Source organism: Dromiciops gliroides, chromosome 6 (genome assembly GCF_019393635.1).
Source record: "Dromiciops gliroides isolate mDroGli1 chromosome 6, mDroGli1.pri, whole genome shotgun sequence".
NCBI classification, from domain to species: domain Eukaryota; kingdom Metazoa; phylum Chordata; class Mammalia; order Microbiotheria; family Microbiotheriidae; genus Dromiciops; species Dromiciops gliroides.
Window position 1 is genome coordinate 155,061,958 of NC_057866.1, and position 17,882 is coordinate 155,079,839.

General features: G+C 41.9%; 1 protein-coding gene across 3 annotated transcripts in view; it reads right to left on the reverse strand.

Moving 5' to 3' along the window:
• Window positions 1-13,402, reverse strand: part of RNF150 (ring finger protein 150) — a 384,461-nt gene extending 371,059 nt beyond the window's left edge. For all 3 annotated transcript variants that reach the window (XM_043970455.1, XM_043970454.1, XM_043970456.1), the window contains exon 1: window positions 12,896-13,402. In XM_043970455.1, the coding sequence (XP_043826390.1) occupies window positions 12,896-13,382 (487 nt within the window). In that variant the 5' untranslated portion in view covers window positions 13,383-13,402. The remainder of the gene's footprint in view (window positions 1-12,895) is intronic.
• Window positions 13,403-17,882: the final 4,480 nt, after the last annotated feature.

A 17,882-nucleotide genomic window follows, 5' to 3' on the forward strand; every position in this document is an offset into this window, starting at 1 on the left:
GATGCCTTAAGTCCTTTCCCAGTCTATATCTACAAGGGTATGATGTATCACAGCCTTCTTTGGAGCTTATGCCCTTCCCAAGAGGGCTGTTACACTCTGCAGAGGAAAGCATTCCAGCTGAACTGGTCTTGCTGTTCCCTGCACTCAGCACACCATCTCCCCCCAACCCCATTGCCTTTTTCCAGACGGTACATCTGACATCTCTCTCACCCCCTTGTCCATTTTGATCACTCTCCCTCATCTCTGTTTATCCTTAGCTTTCTTCAGGACAGATCAGGTGTCACTTCCAATGCAAAGCCCTTTTCATATCCCCTTAGCTGTTTGTATCCTCTTATATTTACTTATGAATCTCCCCTTGTTGTCGTTATTCAGTCATTTCAGTTGAGTCCTACTCTTTGTGACCCCGTTTGGGATTTTCTTGGATCATTTTATAGATGAGAAAACTGAGACAAACAGGGTTAAATGACTTGCCCAGGTTCACACAACTAGGAGGTGTCTGAGGCCAGATTTGAACTAAGGAAGGTGAATCTTCCTATCTCCAGACCAGGTGCCTCCTAGCTGCCTACATATCTCCTCAGGAGAATGTAAACTCTTAGAGGGCAGTGACTGGTTTTTGTTTTTATCCAGGTATTCCCCAGCAACACCTAGCCAATTACCATAGAAATCAATGCCTTTTGAATGAATGAATGGCTAGCTCAAAGTCACACGCTAATGAGTCAGGGCTGAGCTGCAACTAAAGAAATTCCTGATTTTCAAAACTTGAGTAATGTTTTGTTTTGTTTTTTAATAGTTAGATTTTAGGGAGCCACAGCAATCCTTTTAAAAGACTAAACAAGCAATAAGGATTCAAGTTCTCCCCTTCCTCTCTGAACCCTTAACATACTTGGACTAACTCCACAGAAGGTACAGCTTTCCCTCAAAGAGGACATACAAAAAGTGTCACGTGGTTGAGATTTTTGCACGGGGCACGAAGTTGAACCAGATAGCCTTCAAGAGCCTTCCCAAGCCTAAAAAGTTTGTGAGTCTATATAACCCTAACTAAACATACCAAGCTGAACTATTTCCTGAAATGAAGAGGAGATATAGTTGATGCATTGCCAAGAATGTGACGATGGACATGTTCTCAATTATGATTTTCTCTAATATTTATATCCCTGACTTTGAAAAGCTTTGACAAGTCTGTTGGGTGGATAGAGGGGAGGGGAGGCAAGAGTGGAAGAAGGAAGGCGGTTGCAGGGAGGGCGGGGGCAGAAGAAAGGCAGCCAGGCTTTTGAAGAAGTGAAAGGTCTCAGGGGCTGAAACAAGCTATGACTGAAGGACTTCTTGGCTATGACTCCAGGGGCAAAGTGAGGTGGAAGCATCCATCTGGCAGATTTAAACCAGCAAATCTACTACTGAGGTAGGTTCAGGCAAGTCCCCCATAGCTGGCATGCTCTCTCTGCTCTGCTCCAATTTCTGACCTTCCTGGCTTCCTTTGAGTCTCAACCAGAGTCCTACCTTCTACAGGAAGTCTTCCCCAACTCCTCTTCATTTTAGTGCCTTCCCTCTGTTAATTATATCCTATTTATCCGGCATCTGGCTTGCTTTCATATATATTTGTCTGTATGGTGTCTCCCCATTAGAGTGTAACCTCCTTGGAGATAGGAGCCTCTTTTTATGTACAGTGCCAGGCGAATAATAGGTGCTTACTTTATGTTCATTGGTTGATCATCACAGCAACAACAGCAGACTTGTATAAAGTAAAGTGCTTTAAACTCATCACCTGGTTTGATCCTTACCGTAAACTGGTCGGGGCAGGTAGGTGGTGAAGTGGATAAAGAACCGGCCCTGAATTCAGGAGGACCTGAGTTCACATCTGACCTCAGACACTTGACACTTACTAGCTGTGTGACCCTGGGCAAGTCACTTAACCCTCATTGCCCTGCAAAAAACCAAATCAAAACAAAACAGTAAACTGGTAAAGAAGACATGTATAAACTTCACTATTCCATTTAACAGACGAGGAAACTGAGGTTCAGCAAGATTACATGACTTGCCTGTGGTCTCCTCACATAGCCAGTAAATAAATGACTGAGGAAGGATTCAAATACTGGTCTTTCTAGTTCCAGGTCCATCACTCAAGGCACTACACTAGACAACCTCCTCTAACCTCAATAAGTGTCAGTTTCCTCATTTGTAAAATGCCAAAGGAAGCCTGCTCAGCTCACTAAAGCAAGGACCAAAGAATGACTTACAAGTATGGATCCTGAAGCAGTAAGAAAAGAAGCTAATGCTGGCCAGTATTAAAGACTGCTGGTGGAGACGGGAAGGACTGTGGCTTTCTTTTCCTCTGGGCCAAGGATTGCTAATGAACTCCAAGACAGAAAGAGAAGTAAACACACTGTTCCTTCTATTCAGGTCAACATATTATAATTGCACATGACTTATCCAGAAAGTCACTTATTCATCCAATTGAATAGTCTGGAACATGGCCAAGATCCATGAAATAAACACATAAGACAACTAAACAGCCAAAAATCCATACCCCAAAGTCCAATTACTAAATCTATGCATTTTACTCACAGGAAAGTCCCTCAGGCACTCACTTAAATCCTACTCACTCTATTTTAGACAGAATTCTAACCAATTTTTCAGGTTTTCATCAAGTTTCTAAGGCCACAACGGATTAGAAGCAAGAATTATTAAGTTGTGCGTGGTGGTGGTTATCGACAAATGTTGATGGTTGATGGGGCCATCCTAGGAAGGGCTAACATCTATAGGCCCTCAGGTCATATGGTCATGGACAGTCTTGATAACTCAGGGGCAAAAATGTGGCTATTACTATATAGCCCAATATAATAATGTGACCTTTGTTATTATCTTGCGTAGCACAATATAATAATGAAAGTCATCTTTATGGCAGAGTTATCAAGACAAAGTTAAAATGTTGTTTAGTGTCTTTTGTTTCAGAAGGGAATAGTATAATATGTAATACAGAAAGATTTGTATAAAAATGGTTCACTTTTCTGTCTCTGATAATGCCAAGGACTTTGGTCTTATGTACTTTTTTGTTTGTTTGTTTGTTTGTTTGCGGGGCAATGGGGGTTAAGTGACTTGCCCAGAGTCACACAGCTAGTAAGTGTTAAGTGTGTGAGGTCGGATTTGAACTCAGGTCCTCCTGAATCCAGGGTCAGTGCTTTATCCACTGCACCACCTAACTGCCCCTAAAAATGGTTCATTTTTTTAAAAAAAAAAGTTTCTATGAGCTTTAATTACATGGAAAAGTTACTGCTGTGGAACGGCTTCCTTGATGATGCCAGTTAAATACGGTAATTTTTGCTTCAATTTCTTTCAAGAAATAGCTTAGGAATCACAAAAGGCACTGTACAATTTCCCAAAGGCAATCCTACCTGCTCTTTTCTTTCCATCCAATTCTAGGTCCAGCTCTTTGTAGGATCTACAGTCTCATCAATGTGATTATTCCCTCCATGAATACAGAATGTAACCCCCTCCCACACCTACTCATCGTATATGATTTTTTATGTATGTCTATCCTCTGATAAGGCAATATTGTAGTTTTCTGATAGAAGTGTTAACTAAAAGTTTCATAAACCTGGGAAGACTTATATGAACTGATACAAAGTGAAGTAAGCAGAAGAACCAAGAGACCATTCTATACTGTAACAGCAATATTGCAATGATGATCAACTGTAAAAGACTTAACTACTCTGATCAAGACAATGATCCAAAACAATTTCAAAGGACCAATAATAAAAATATTATCTACCTCCAGAGAGAGAACTAACTAATGAACTCTGGGTGCAGATTGAAGCATTTTTTTTTATGCTTTATTTTTCTTGTTTGTGTGTGTATGCATGTGTTTTCTTTTATAACATAGTTAATGTAAAAATGTTTTATGTGACTCCAAAAATTTAATCAATAAATTTGGAGAATTTCTCAAAAAATGAAAATTTGGAACTCATTTTTTTAAAAAAAGATGATTGTTTAAAAAAATTTACATGTAATTGGGAAATAGTTAATGAAAGAAAAATAAATTAAATAAACAAAAGTTTCACATAAAGGAAAATGCTAATTATTTCAGACTTCACAGAAAGGGGGGATATACCCTTTATTAAATTTAAATAGAAGGGGCAGCTAGGTGGTGCAGTGGATAGAGCACCAACCCTGGATTCAGGAGGACCTGAGTTCAAATCCGGCTTCAGACACTTGACACTTACTAGCTGTGTGACCCTGGGCAAGTCACTTAACCCCCATTGCCCCACAAAAAATAAAATAAAATAAATTTAAATTTAAATTTAAAAAACCGCAAAAGATGGGACAGTTAGGTGGCACAGTAGATAGAGCACCGGCCCTAGAGTCAGGAGTACCTGAGTACAAATCCGGCCTCAGACACTTAACACTTGCTAGCTGTGTGACCCTGGGCAAGTCACTTAACCCCAATTGCCTCACTAAAAACAAAAACAAAAACAAAAAAAGCCTGATGTGCAAATCACTCTTTACCTCTACATAATCCTTTTTTTTTTTTTTACCCCAGTTAACAAGATTGAGGTTGCAGTAAAAGATGGTGTATGGAGAATGATAAACACTTCTTTATTTGAAAAAACTCAAAGCATTTTATATTGTCCCCTCCGGCCTGAGCTAATAGGTGGCAATAACCGCTAGATATAGAATCACAGACATCTAGAACTGAATGATTTCCCGCCTTCTCCCTTCCCCCTTTCACAGATGAAGAAAGGAAGGCCAGGAAAGGTAAAGTGATTTGCATAAGGTCACAGAGCTAGAAAGGGCCAAAGGCAGTACTTGGTCCCCATCTCCTGAATCCCAGTCTACTGCTCTTTTTTTTTTTTAACTACACCGCATTTTGAAGATTCAAGTTGTAGTGCATTAATTACATTCCAAAACAGGAGATGGATGGGCTTTATTATTCCAATTTCAACACCACTGTCTAAATATCCACTAGCAACCTGCTGACTGGCCCTGTATACTCACTGGGATTACTTAAAACATATGTTAGGCTCTTTGGGAGTTGGGGTGTTTCATTCATTATATTTATACTTGCAATGCCTACCACAGGCATTTAATGAATATTTATTTGTTGGGTGAGATGATGAGAAACTAGCTAGCTAAAGAACTAGCTAGACAGACAGGTAGATAACATATAGACATGACACAGTACATAGAGCTATATACCTAGAGGCAGGAGGACCTGAGTTCAAATTGAGCCTCAGACACTTCCTAGCTGTGTGAGCTAGGGCAAGTCACTTAACTCTGTTTGCCTCGGTCCCCTCATTTGTAAGATGAATTTGAAAAGGAAATGGCAAACCACTCCAGTATCTTTGCCAAGAAAACCTCAAATGGGGTCACAAAGAATCAGACATAACTGGAACAACTCAATAAAAACAACAAAGATATGTAGATATATAGACATATTTAAAACATACATTAGTTTTTTATATATTATACAATTTTACATATTTATTATATGTATATATAGACAGACAGATATAGATGATAGATAGATAGACCTCTATAAGTTATCCCTGATGTAAAAGTAAGAAATGGCATTTGCTACCATGAAAGGCAGCATGATATGATGCAAAGGGCAACTGGACTTTGTGTCAGGAGATCTGGTTTGAATCATACCTCGGATGCTTACCAGCTGTGTGCTCATGGGCAAGTCCTATAGGAAATTAAGATCTTAATCTAGAGCTCCAAGGGACCTTGAAGGTCATTTAGACCAGCACATTGCCCCCACCGCCATTTAACAAATAAGGAAACAAAGTCAGTGAGGTTAAGTGACCTACCCATGTTTACATAGCTAGTAAGGATCAGAGGTGGGATTCGAATCCCCATCACTTCATTTCTCTCTGATGATTTCCTTGCCTACAAAATGGGGGTAATACTATCTATACCTAAAGGATTCATTGGAGAAAATATATGGGTGAAAAAGAAGATAAGCTAGTCCCAAAGGAGCAAAGGAAAACTTATGGACAGTCTATATGCTCCATTGATATCCCTCTAATCAAGACAAAGCAAGAACGATCCACACCCCCAACTCCCCACCCCTGGCCCGAGTCATGTAATGAATTTATGAAAGGACATGGGCAAGAGTTGTAACTTGTAACTAGATGGGAAAGCATAGATGTTATTTATATCTACATCTTGGTGAGAATACCCACACTAATGAGATCCCATTTCTAATGCAGCCACAAGCATCTGTGTACAAAGCTCTATACTAGGCACTGGGAGTATGTGACTTCTGGGTCACTGGCTTGTTGTGAGGGATGCATTCTGCAAATTTTCTAAGTGTGATTCAAATGTAAAGCGATATTCGAAATCTGATGCAACAATCAGGACCTTTTCAACCTCAAAGTAAATAGCAGTGGTTGCTGGCATCTAGAAATTGAATTATCCCTTTCCTTCCATATTGGCATCACCTATATCCCACCAAGCAGAACTCTAAAAATTGTGATGGATACAAGTCCAAATAACAAGTACATGTGAGAAAAGGGGAAACTAAAAGTGAGGAAGAAAGAAAGAGGAGAAACAAATTAGGAGTAGACTAAAAGAGGAATTGGTCACATAGGGTAAGAAATAGTTAGAGCAGCTTTCTCCAAATAGGTGGTGTTTTTTGTGAGTCAGAGGCTAAAAGAACATCACAACAAATAATTGGAGGAGTGATAAAAAGCCAGAAATACCTAATTCAAAAGGAGAAAAAAAGACAGACAAATAAAAGTAAAGAAAGAAAGGAAATTTAAGGGGGAATCCATGAAAATGTATCAAGAGATGTTGTTAGGCCTGTAGCAAGAAAGACAGATAAGACAGCATCACCCTTGTAGACTATAAATTCCTTGAAGGCAGGAAGTAATTTTTCATTGTCTTTGTGTCAGTCCCACCTCTCTTCTCCCCTCTACTTGGCACCAGGCCTAGAACAATGACTCATGTATAGTAGGTGTGTAATAAATTCTCGTTAAATTAAATGGACTAGAAGCAACTATGTGGTAAGGTAGATAGAGCACTGGCCCTCGTGTCAGGAGGACCTAAGTTCAAATATGGCCTCAGACACTTACTAGCTGTGTGACCCTGGGCGAGTCACTTAACCCTAACTGACTCAAAAACAAACACAAATTAAATGGACTACTCCAAGTAAAAATCTAAGTGTCACAGGCCCACAAATAGCCAACCAGGAGGCTGAAAAGTTGGTGAAATGGGCCAGTGGTCTAAGTATCTGATGGAGTGATGACAGATGATCAAGTTCAAGTAATTTATTCTGTCATTTGGTGGGTCCGAGTTCTCATCCTGACAAGGCAGGACAATTTGAATATGAATGTAAATTTTGTGTTAGTCAAAACCTTTGGGTGTTTTATTGTCTGATCTCACAAATCCACTAAAATTCCCTCCTGGAAATATTGGTGAAATTCTTATTTAATCCAATAGGCATCAGATCTCAACTGAATGGACATAGGAAAGAACAAGATACTTCAACCCTCTTTTTCATGTGTAAGTTTTAGAATGCTTGAGTTTAAAGTGTTCAAATATGTGGATAAAAATTAAACTAGTAGATTGTAAATTCCTCAAGGAGGGTACCATATATTATTTGTCTTTGTATTTTTTCCAGCACTTAACAACACATGGTACAGAAAAGGCACTTAATAAGTATTTGTTGAATGGAAAAATAAAGGAATAGCATTCCCGATCTACAAATGGTCATATTCCAAATTTTCATTTTAAGTTGGTTGTTTGGAACTTGTAATATATTTTCCCATAGAAACAATATTACATGTAGCATTTAGGCTTACAAGTTATCCCACAAAAACAAACAAAAAACAAATTCTGCTGAATCCATACTATACCTGAAGACCTCCAACAGAATGCCCTCTGATGCCTCATTGTATCCAGATAACCCAGTATTCTTTTTTTGTTTTGTTTTGTTTGTTTGTTTGTTTGTTTTTGCAGGGCAATGGGGGTTAAGTGACTTGCCCAGGGTCACACAGCTAGTAAGTGTCAAATGTCTGAGGCTGGGATTTGAACTCAGGTACTCCTGAATCCAGGGCCAGCGCTTTAACCACTGTGCCATCTAGCTGTCCCACCCAGTATTTTTTTTAAAGTCATACCAGAAGAACATGAGTTCTGGAAGAGCTTCATCCAAAAAAATTTTCTACCAGGTCATAAATTTCAATGGACACAGTAATTCATGAAGACCCTGTACTAAGGTGTGTAGGAGCCATAAGCATATGTCTAGGTACAGAGTGCCTCCAAGGATGAATAACCTCCAAGGATGTTCCCTATTGAGTATAGAATAAAATGCAACTTTTTTGGCCTAATGTTTAAGGCAGTTCATAATTTGGTTCCAACCTACAATTTCTGAGGCCAATTTCACCTTGTTCTTCTTCCCAAATTCAATGTTCCAACAGAAGTGGACTACTCACTGTTCCCTGAGCTTTGCATTCCATAGCTCACTTCCATTCATTTGCACAAGCCATTAGCCATGTCTCAAAGGTACTCCCTTCAACTCTGCCCAGAATTCTTATCTTCTTTTAAGAGTAAGCTCAAATAATTCCTTCAAGAAGCTTTCCCCCGTATCTACCTCACCCAGTGAGGTCTAAGTTATTTTTACACACGAATGTATAGGTTATATTCTTTACCATAGTAGAAATGGCAACCCTGGAAGGACTGGAGGTGGGGGTTTTTTTTGTCCTTATTATCTCTAGTACTTCTCAACAACATTTATTTTTTTTCAAGTTACATGTAAGGGTAATTTTCAACATTCATTTTCATAAGATTTAGAGTTCCAAATTTTTCTCCCTCCCTCCCTCCCTTTCCACCCCCCTCCACAAGACAGCAACCTGGTTATATATGTACAATCCACAAGTGTTCTTTTTATCAGTTCTTTCTATGGGGGTGGATAGTAAGCTTTGTCATTACTCCCTTGGGATTGTCTTGGATAATTGCATTGCTGAGAGTAGTTAAGTCATTCACAATTGCTCATTGAACAGTACTGCTGTCATTATGCACAATGTCCTCCCAGCTCTGCTACCTTCACTGTACATCAGTTCATGAGTCTCCAGGTTTTTCTGGAATCATCCTGTTTGTCATTTCCTATAGCACAAGACCATTCTACCACAATCATATACCACAGCTTCTTCTGTCATTCCTCAATTGATGGACATTCCCTTGATTCTCAATTCTTAGCCACCACAAAGAGTTGCTATAAATCTAGTGCTTCTCAATGTGCTTCGCACATAGTAGGCACCTAACATATATTTGTTGAATTAAATTATTTGTTAAGTAAAATCACAGATGCTTTATACATCAAAGAAGCAATACTTGAAAGTATAAAACTGTAATCATATGATAGTAATTCACCAACATAAATAACAATGTTTTTATGGGGAAACTTGGAATGCAGGTACCACATCACCCCACCTCATGCAAATTTGGCAAGAGGAAAAGGAACTTCCTTCACTATCTTTCCAACTGAGCAGTTTTAATGGGGCTCACTCATGATGGTCGAGGTATGCTGGAGCAAGATTTCAATTAGGGTAAAAGCAAGGGCTAGAAAGCAGAATAATAGTGGTATGCAAAGATGAAGTTTCTCAAGATGTCAAAGGCTGAAGAACTGGGATAGACGCTCTGGTACCCCTACTAAGGGGTACTAAGGGAGAATTAAGGTACTAGGGGAGCTAAGAAAAGAGTAAGGAAATAAATGAGCAGTGGGTATTTGGAATGGTATAACAGAGGAGAAGCTGGATGGAGGAAGAAGAACCAGGTTAAAATTCCAGTTCTTCAACTCATTGGCCTTGAGATTCTCTGGGCCTTAGTGTTCCCAGCTGTGAAAAGAGAATGTTGGACTATTTGGTCTCCAAGCTTGCTTTCAGCTTTACATCTATGGTCCTATGAGTCAAAGCATCAAGGGAAGAGGAGTGGGTGGGAAACTGTGAAAAAAGATGTATGGCATTAAGGGATATGGAAAAGGAGAAGAGGAAATTCCCAGGAATAGTAAAGAGGGAAGTAGCATCTCTTAAGCAGCCACCTGGTTATTTCCAGAAAGGGGTGAACATAAGTAGGGCATCCATAAATTGAAGCCAGCCTGTATTTCAGAAAACATGAATGTAAATTACCTTCCATTTTTCATGAAATGAGAATATTTTGACCAAAGGCCCCCAAACCCTCATTTTCCCAAACTAAATTTAAGTACTTATTTAAAATTTAATTTGAAAAATAATGTTGAATCTCCAAATGCTACAGCTGTGAGTGAGACTTTGATAGAGCACTGGTTCCAAGCTTTGAGAAAGAAAAGAAAAAAAAATCATCTCAGCACAAAATGCAGGGCTAACAATGTTCTCTGTTCATTTATCTCATTTTAAAACAACCATAAGGAAAAATCAATGCCATATCTGAGATGGGGTTTTTGGAACAAGGAATTACTTGCCTATTATGAGATCCACCATGGACACATTTCTAGACACAGAGACCAATTACAATGGTAAAGAATTTCCTATACTTCTCTTGACCTTTAACCTTCAAACTGTTAGTAAATCTTTCACTCCCACTGTGCCTTAATAAAACAACAATTGTGTGGGAAAACAGCTTACTACATTCTTCACACACACACACACACACACACACACACACACACACACACACACACATACACACGCAAGCCATTAATTGATCCAGCATGTTGGCAGTTCTAGAGAACCTTATTAGACAGGAATGAATAATACAACAGACTTGAGGTTGAATCAGAGACTGATTTTAAGACTCTAGGCATGGGGACAAGCTAAGAAAGTATTCTACTTTGGTTATTAAAGACTTTTTTTTAAAGTCATAAAGTGCTAGCTCTCTTTCCAAATGCATGATCACCACTACCACCTCTAAGCAAGTAATTAAATATTACTGAATTATATTTGGTTTATGAAAAATCTTAAAAAGTTGCAATGCTTTAATCGTATAGTTTACTGAGAGGCCATGCAATGTAGTGGATAGAAGTCTAGAACTGGAGTCATGCAGATGTAGGCTCAAGTCCTACCCTGCAAATCAGAAATGTAGACCTAGAAGGCGCCCCAAAGAGCATCTAGGACAATCATCTCATTTCATAGATGAGAAAACTGAGCTCTGGAGCCCATAAGTGACTTGCTCAAGCTTACAAAGGTCAGAAGTATTACAAGTAGGATTGGCAACCAGGCCTTCTGATTCCCAAGACAGCACACTTTCCACCACATCAAGCTCCAGTGACTGAGAAGTTACTAATCCTCTCAGTGCCCAGTGTGCATCAATGGAGGGAGCCTGCATGCCTGAAGTTACCTGCACTGATAAAATCACATGTCCGTAAACAATCCCTTTCAAGAATGCACTTAGAACGTTTTTAAGGGTTTTTTTTTTTAAGGCCACCTACCATTCTAAAACACAGACCTTTCCCCCCTTTATCATTCATTGTGCCACAGAAAAGTATGTGGGAAATTTTGAAATTTCCCCTAAACTGGCTAACCTGTTTGCTTTAAAGCCCATCACTTTCCTCCTGTAAAACACCTGGTGTTAATTACTAGCTGGAAACCTACAGTATATCTAACTAATAAGTGATATTTTCCCTTTGATGGATATGGGTCCTTGGAATAGAAGCCTGTCCTTGCAGAAGGCATTTTCTGCCCGCTTTCTCTCTCCCTCACCTTTACCCGCACCCTCCACTCCTTTCAGCGGATGACATTCCACTTTATAAACCCCACTCTTTCAAATTAAAAAGAGAATTTCATTTTTTAGGTGATTCCAATGCTCACCATGTGGGGTAGCATCTGACAACCCTCTTTCTACTTGTCTTTGGGGAATTATGTGTACACAACAAGGGGGAGGGGAGGAGATAGGGTGTCCGTCTATGGAATCACTTTATGGGCACACATAACAAGTGCTATTTTGGGCTCCTGGGGCCAGTCCATTAAAACGGACTACTTTGTCAAGCCTGGTTTGCTTTTCTGTTGCTGTAAATGCAGATATTTTCCAGCTCCAACTACACCTGCACAAGGGAAGTATGCTGAGTTACAGTATCCCCTGCTTTACTGGCAACAACTAGAAACACTTGTGCTTCCCAGATCCTCACCAAACACAGCTCCCAAGCGTGCTAAACCCTCCACCCTCGGCCTGTATGAAGCAACATACAGAAACTGGGCATAACTTTATCCCTTTCAAACTTTCCTCACTAGCGTCATCAGCTCGAGGCTATTTACAATCATATCTCCGTTATCAGTTTTCCTGCTGGACAGCTGAAAGGCAACACTTAAAAAAATTATTTGCCACCTGCTCATGCCCGCGGGGGGGCGGGGGGGGGGGAAGGGAAGAAAACACTTAATCTTCCAGGAAGAAATGAAACACAACCTGAAGGAACAAGTTCACCTTGGTGCGCTGCAGGGAGAAACCCTAACCTCTAGATACCGGCATTATTGGCTCAGGTGTAGCTCTCTACCTGATGACGCCCAGTGACAGCTATCCCAGCTATCAGAGCGATCAGTTCCAGGAGTGGCAATCCCCAGGGAGAACTGTCTCCTCTCCTGGCCCCTCCAAATCCAGGTTTTCTTACCCATAAAGTTTCCTTATCCCTTTCCACCTATTTAGAACAAACTCTGGGGCTCTCCGAATCCAGCTCTCTAATCGCTCTACCGTATCACCCATATGAAAATGACCTCTGTCTAGACGAAAGAAAAAAAAAAAAAGCCGGCACTAAAAAACCCCCAAACTTAAAAGGCGCAGAGAACAGTCAGTAGCTTTCAGCATAGGATCTACTTTCCAGATGGAAGCAGGCGCTAGATTTTTCTCGGAGTCTCCATCCCCAGCGCCTCCTTCCCATCCCCACCCCCACCCCCTGATCGACTCGCGCCCTCCTCCCAGGCCCCCGCTCGCTCACCTGGATGGGACATCGTGGTGGTCTCGTTGGTGTTGGTCCCCACATTGTAAATGACCACCGCCGAGGCGTTCTGCATGAAAGCATGTCGGATTTTGTCCTTCTCCGAGCAGTTGCCCTTGGGGATAAGGGCTATCCAGTGCTTGACATGGGCCGGGACGGCGAACTTAGTGTTGGGGTCGCAGGCCAGGCGCTCCTGGACGGAGCTGGCCATGGCCACCCGCCCGTGGGCATCCAGCTTGGGCGAGTGCTCGCCGTAGCGGCCGCACTCGCTCTTCTCGCTGCGCAGCTCCCCGGAGGCGCCCAGCGCCCCCGCCGCCGCCGCCGCCGGCGACCCCGGCTCAATGTAGGTGATGTTCACGAACGCCGTGTACCATTCCTCCTTCTCGGCCACGGTGAAGTCCAGGCACAACAAATGCACGAAACAAAAGGAAAGCAGCCATGTTGAGAGAGCCAGACTGCGGCACGCTTGGATAAGAGACATTGCCATCTTTCTCCTCCGCCGGGCGCCCCCCCTCCACCCGGTCCCCGCCCCCCCGCGCCCTCCCCCCACCCCCGTCCTTGCAGTTGCCGTCTCCCACCCCCTGCCGGGCTCCTGCTCCTGCTGCCGCCGCCGCCGCCGCTCTGGCTGCTGGTCTCTCCGGTGTCAACGCTGAAGCTTCTAGGACGCGCGACTCCCAGGGCTCCGGGCCGATTGCTGCGCCCTCAGCAGCCGGGGAGCCACTGTTTCATGCTCTTCGCCCAGGGCCCGGCGGGAGGGAGAGGAGGCGCCCGCGCGTCGCTGGGGAGTCGGGCTGCCCAATGGTCCGGCTCCCGCTCTGGGCTGCTTCTCCTCCTCTCATAGGGTGTAAGGGGAGCAGGGAAGTGCGAAGCGGCTCCGCGCTCTCCGCTCAGGTCACTTGGGAGTCGCCCGCGCCCCTCCGAGGGTGCTGCTGCTGCTTCTGCTGCTGCTGCCCGGAGGAGGCTCGGGAAAGGGAGGCAACTGCGCTGCGTGTCCCGCCGCCGCCGCCGCCGCCCCCGGGCTCTCCAAGCTCCGCTCCGCGCTCCTCTCCCTCCTCTCTACGGACATGTACCCGGAGGGGAGGGCTTGTCTGCCGGCCTGGGCAAAGAAGCTGTCTGTGGAACTCTGGGGGGGACCGAACCGGCAGAGCAGGAGGCTGTACGTGTGTGTTTGTGTGTGTGTGTGTGTGTGTGTGTGTTGTGTTTTCGTGTGTGTGTGTATGTGTGTGTATAATGTGTGCGCCTGAGGAGGAGCTTAATGTGATGTCAAGGCTTCGGCTCGGCTTGGTTTGCTTTGCTTTTCCTCCCTGCTTCGCTCTTTCTCGGCAGCAGCGACACCTGCTGGGTTAATTCAATTTGAAAAAAAAAAAAACATTGATTAAGCACCTACTGTGGTACCGGTTTCTCAGCTACTCTCAGTAATTTAGAGTTTTAGTTCCCTGGGGCACCAAGAAGTAGCTAGCAAAGGGTTTGAACTACGCGAACAAAAAATATACCAGTCACACGAATTAACATATCGAAATACTTTAGCAAATTTGAAGAGATTATGCAAATAAGTTATTCTATCTCGTTCAACCCCTCATTTTGCAGATGGGGGAACTAAAGCTTAAATTGGGGAAGGGACTACTTCCCAAGTTCTTGTGGAAGAGGCAGAGATGAGATAATGAATCTAGCCCATTCCATGATCCTATACTGCCCTTCCACTCTTCCATTTTAAAACCAGACCAGTTATGTTTATTTTCCTCTGGTCAGCGCTCTATTCTTTTGTGCACATGAAAAGGAAACTGAGTAAGACTTTTCCCCAGTTTGTTTATTTATTCTTGTTCTCATAGCTTTCAGTGGAGGATTACCATATCCAGGGGAGGGAAGTTTGTTATTCTTTAGAGGGCATCGGTGCAGTTGCCTAGGGATTCTAACAAGTCGATCAAGTGACAGTTCAGAGTATAGTTACTCTAGATTTGTGTTCTTGAATCTGTGATATTGGATATACTTGGTCATTCCCCTTCCCCCCATCACTGTTCACCATTCCCTTAGCTTTAAGCGTCTCCCCAGTCTCTGAAGACCAATAATAGCTCCAGTGTCTTACTACTGGGGGGTGGAGGAGTGGAGAAGGGGATGGGAAGGGGAACAAGTATTTATGTATCCCCTACTATGTGTCAAGAACTTTTACATATGTTATCTCATTTGAGTCTCATAACAACCCATCAAGGTGTGAGAAAATAATTATTAATAATGGATTTCTTGGGGGGGGACGCAGAAATCAGTTTGAATCCTTTCTCCGAACCCCCACTTCAGAAAGTCCAGTTCTTTTTTGTTTTTGTTTTTTTTGTGGGGCAATGAGGGTCAAGTGACTTGCCCAGAGTCACACAGCTAGTGTCAAATGTCTGAGGTTAGATTTGAACTCAGGTCCTTCTGAACCCAGGGCAGGTGCTTTATCCACTGCCCACCTAGCTGTCCCCTTGTCCCATTTTTATTCAGTGATATCTAAGCGGATATAGGCTCTCCAGCCCCCTGACCTTAACAAAAGTAAGATATAGTTGCCTTGAAACATCCCTTATCCTTTATGTGCTGATTCAGTTCTCCAAAGGGTCACACCTTCCAGGCCTAGGTGGTTATATATGGTACAATGTTCATCATAAACAGAGGAAACATGGGTTTACTTTGATGCAATGGATAAACTCCCAGCAGAAGGGAAGTTTCCTGAGGGGAGGGCTTCTTGCAATTTTTTGTCATTGTACCCTCACTACCTAGCACAGTGCTTGATGTACAGTAAGCACTTAATAAATGGGTGTTGAATGAATCAATCTGTTATTTTCTACTCTCTCCTGGGGGGTGCTAACTCTGTAGTTTGCTTTTAATATCCACTTTGGGATTTTTACTGTTTTAAATTGAAAAGAATTTCTAAATGTCTCTCTGCTTCGAGATCTTTTAACCTTCTGATTGATCATGTACTTGGTTGTGTGATGGCTCCTTGGCACAGTAACTAGGTCTATATGACCTTGGCAAAACTTTTTTTACTTGCATAGGAAAGGAACCTTTCAGGAATTTGTCAGGACTATTGCCAAGCAAGCAAATGATTTATAGGGGGTTTCACATACACATATTTCTTTTGCTGGTGTGGGGGAGGAGTATCTCTCAAATGGAGCTCGGGCTTTTGTGGTTAGATATTAGGCACAGAAAAGCTTTTCTAAAGTTGCAGGTAAGATTAAAATGCTTCTCCAAGCAAGCATTTATAGGAATTCTAAAAGTGGACATTCTTGAGTGGGAGCAATGCCCCCTTGGAATTACTGGTGAGCTTTCAAACCTCCTATAACTCAGGGATAAGTTAAAACCATCTTTTGAGAATTCCAGAAAAAAATAATTGTTCTACTTGGTATTTCCCAAACTTGGTGCTCCTTCTCCCAACTTGATGCCTTTAAACAGGTGATCTCCTCCCTCCCAACCTATTCCTGGAATGTACATACTCCTCAGCTCTGTCTCTTCAAACCCTTAGCAACTTTCTTTAAGCTCATATGCCATTCCCTGTATGAAGCCTTCCCAGATTTCCCTTTTATAATACCCTGCTATTCAATTTAATGTGCGTGGATACATGCGCACACCCATATACACATAGATCTGTTTACAAACTGTAAACATACACACATCCTTAAACATACATATACATTTACAAATAGTAAATAAACACATTTATCTGCTTAGAAATTGCCAGAGCATTGCAAATTATAGTCAGTACTGACTATCAATTGTTGTTAGTCATTCAGTCAATAAACATTTATTAAGCACCTACTATGTGCCAGGCACTGTCCTAAGTATTATGGATTTAATATGTCTATGAGACAGCCAGTTTGAGATGTCCAATAGACAGTTGGAGATGTGAATCTGGAGATCAGGAGAGAAATTAAGGCTTGGATAAGTAGGTATGAGAATCATCAGTATTATCATAATAACTGAGTCCAGAGAAGCTGATGAGATCACCAACAAAATCATGTAGGGGAATAAGAGAAGAGGGCCCAACACAGGGCCCTGTGTAATGCCCACCAATAGAAGGTGTAACCTTGATGAAGATACAGAAAAAGAGACTGAGAAGAAGAATTCAGGCAGCAAGCCAACCAGAAGAAAATGATGTCAGGAAAACCGAAGGGAGTATCAAGGAGAAGATATTGATCAATAGTTTCAAAGGCTACAGAAAGGTCAAAAAGGATGAGTTCTGGTCAAAAGTCAGTAGATATGGCATTTAAGAGATCATTGATAAATTGGGAGAGAACAGTTTAAGTTAAATTATGATGTCAGAGACCCCACAGTTAATCAAGTGAGGGGAAAGGAAGTGAAGGTAATATTGTAGATGGTCTTCTCAAGGATTTTAGCTATAAAGAGGAGAGAAGAACTATAGGAAAATTCATAGCTGGATGGGTAGATCAAGTGTTTTTGGTTTTGTTTTTAAGAATAGGGGAGACATGGGCAAGTTTGTAGGCAGTAGGAAAACAGCTAGTAGACAGAACCTACTCTCTGATTCAAAAGCCAGGAAAAATGGAGATATTGAAGATAGTGAGAGGGTGGGGATAATAGAAGGGACAACCTTTTGGAGCAGGTGGGATGCAGTAGGATTACTGGTACACATAATGGGACTCATCTTGGCAAGGAGAAGAGCCACTTCTTATGAGAAAGGAGTATAGGGAAGATAGTGGCAGCAGGCATCTAAGTGATAGAAAGTAAGGAGGAGGGGAGAAGAGAGAACTCTTAGTGAATGACCTTGACTTTTTAAACGAAAGATGAGGTAAAGTTCTCAGCCAACAGGGTAGAAAAATCAAGTAGCTCATTGATATTAGGGATTGTATATAGTTTTTGTACTAAAGGCATAAACATAATATAGATTGAGTGGGGAGAATGTCTAGATTTTCCAACGACTATCTATAAACTTTTTCTCATCCACTTTACTCCTCTATTGTCATGCTCTGCATTAATGTGTTTAGATTTTCTTTATTCCTAAATC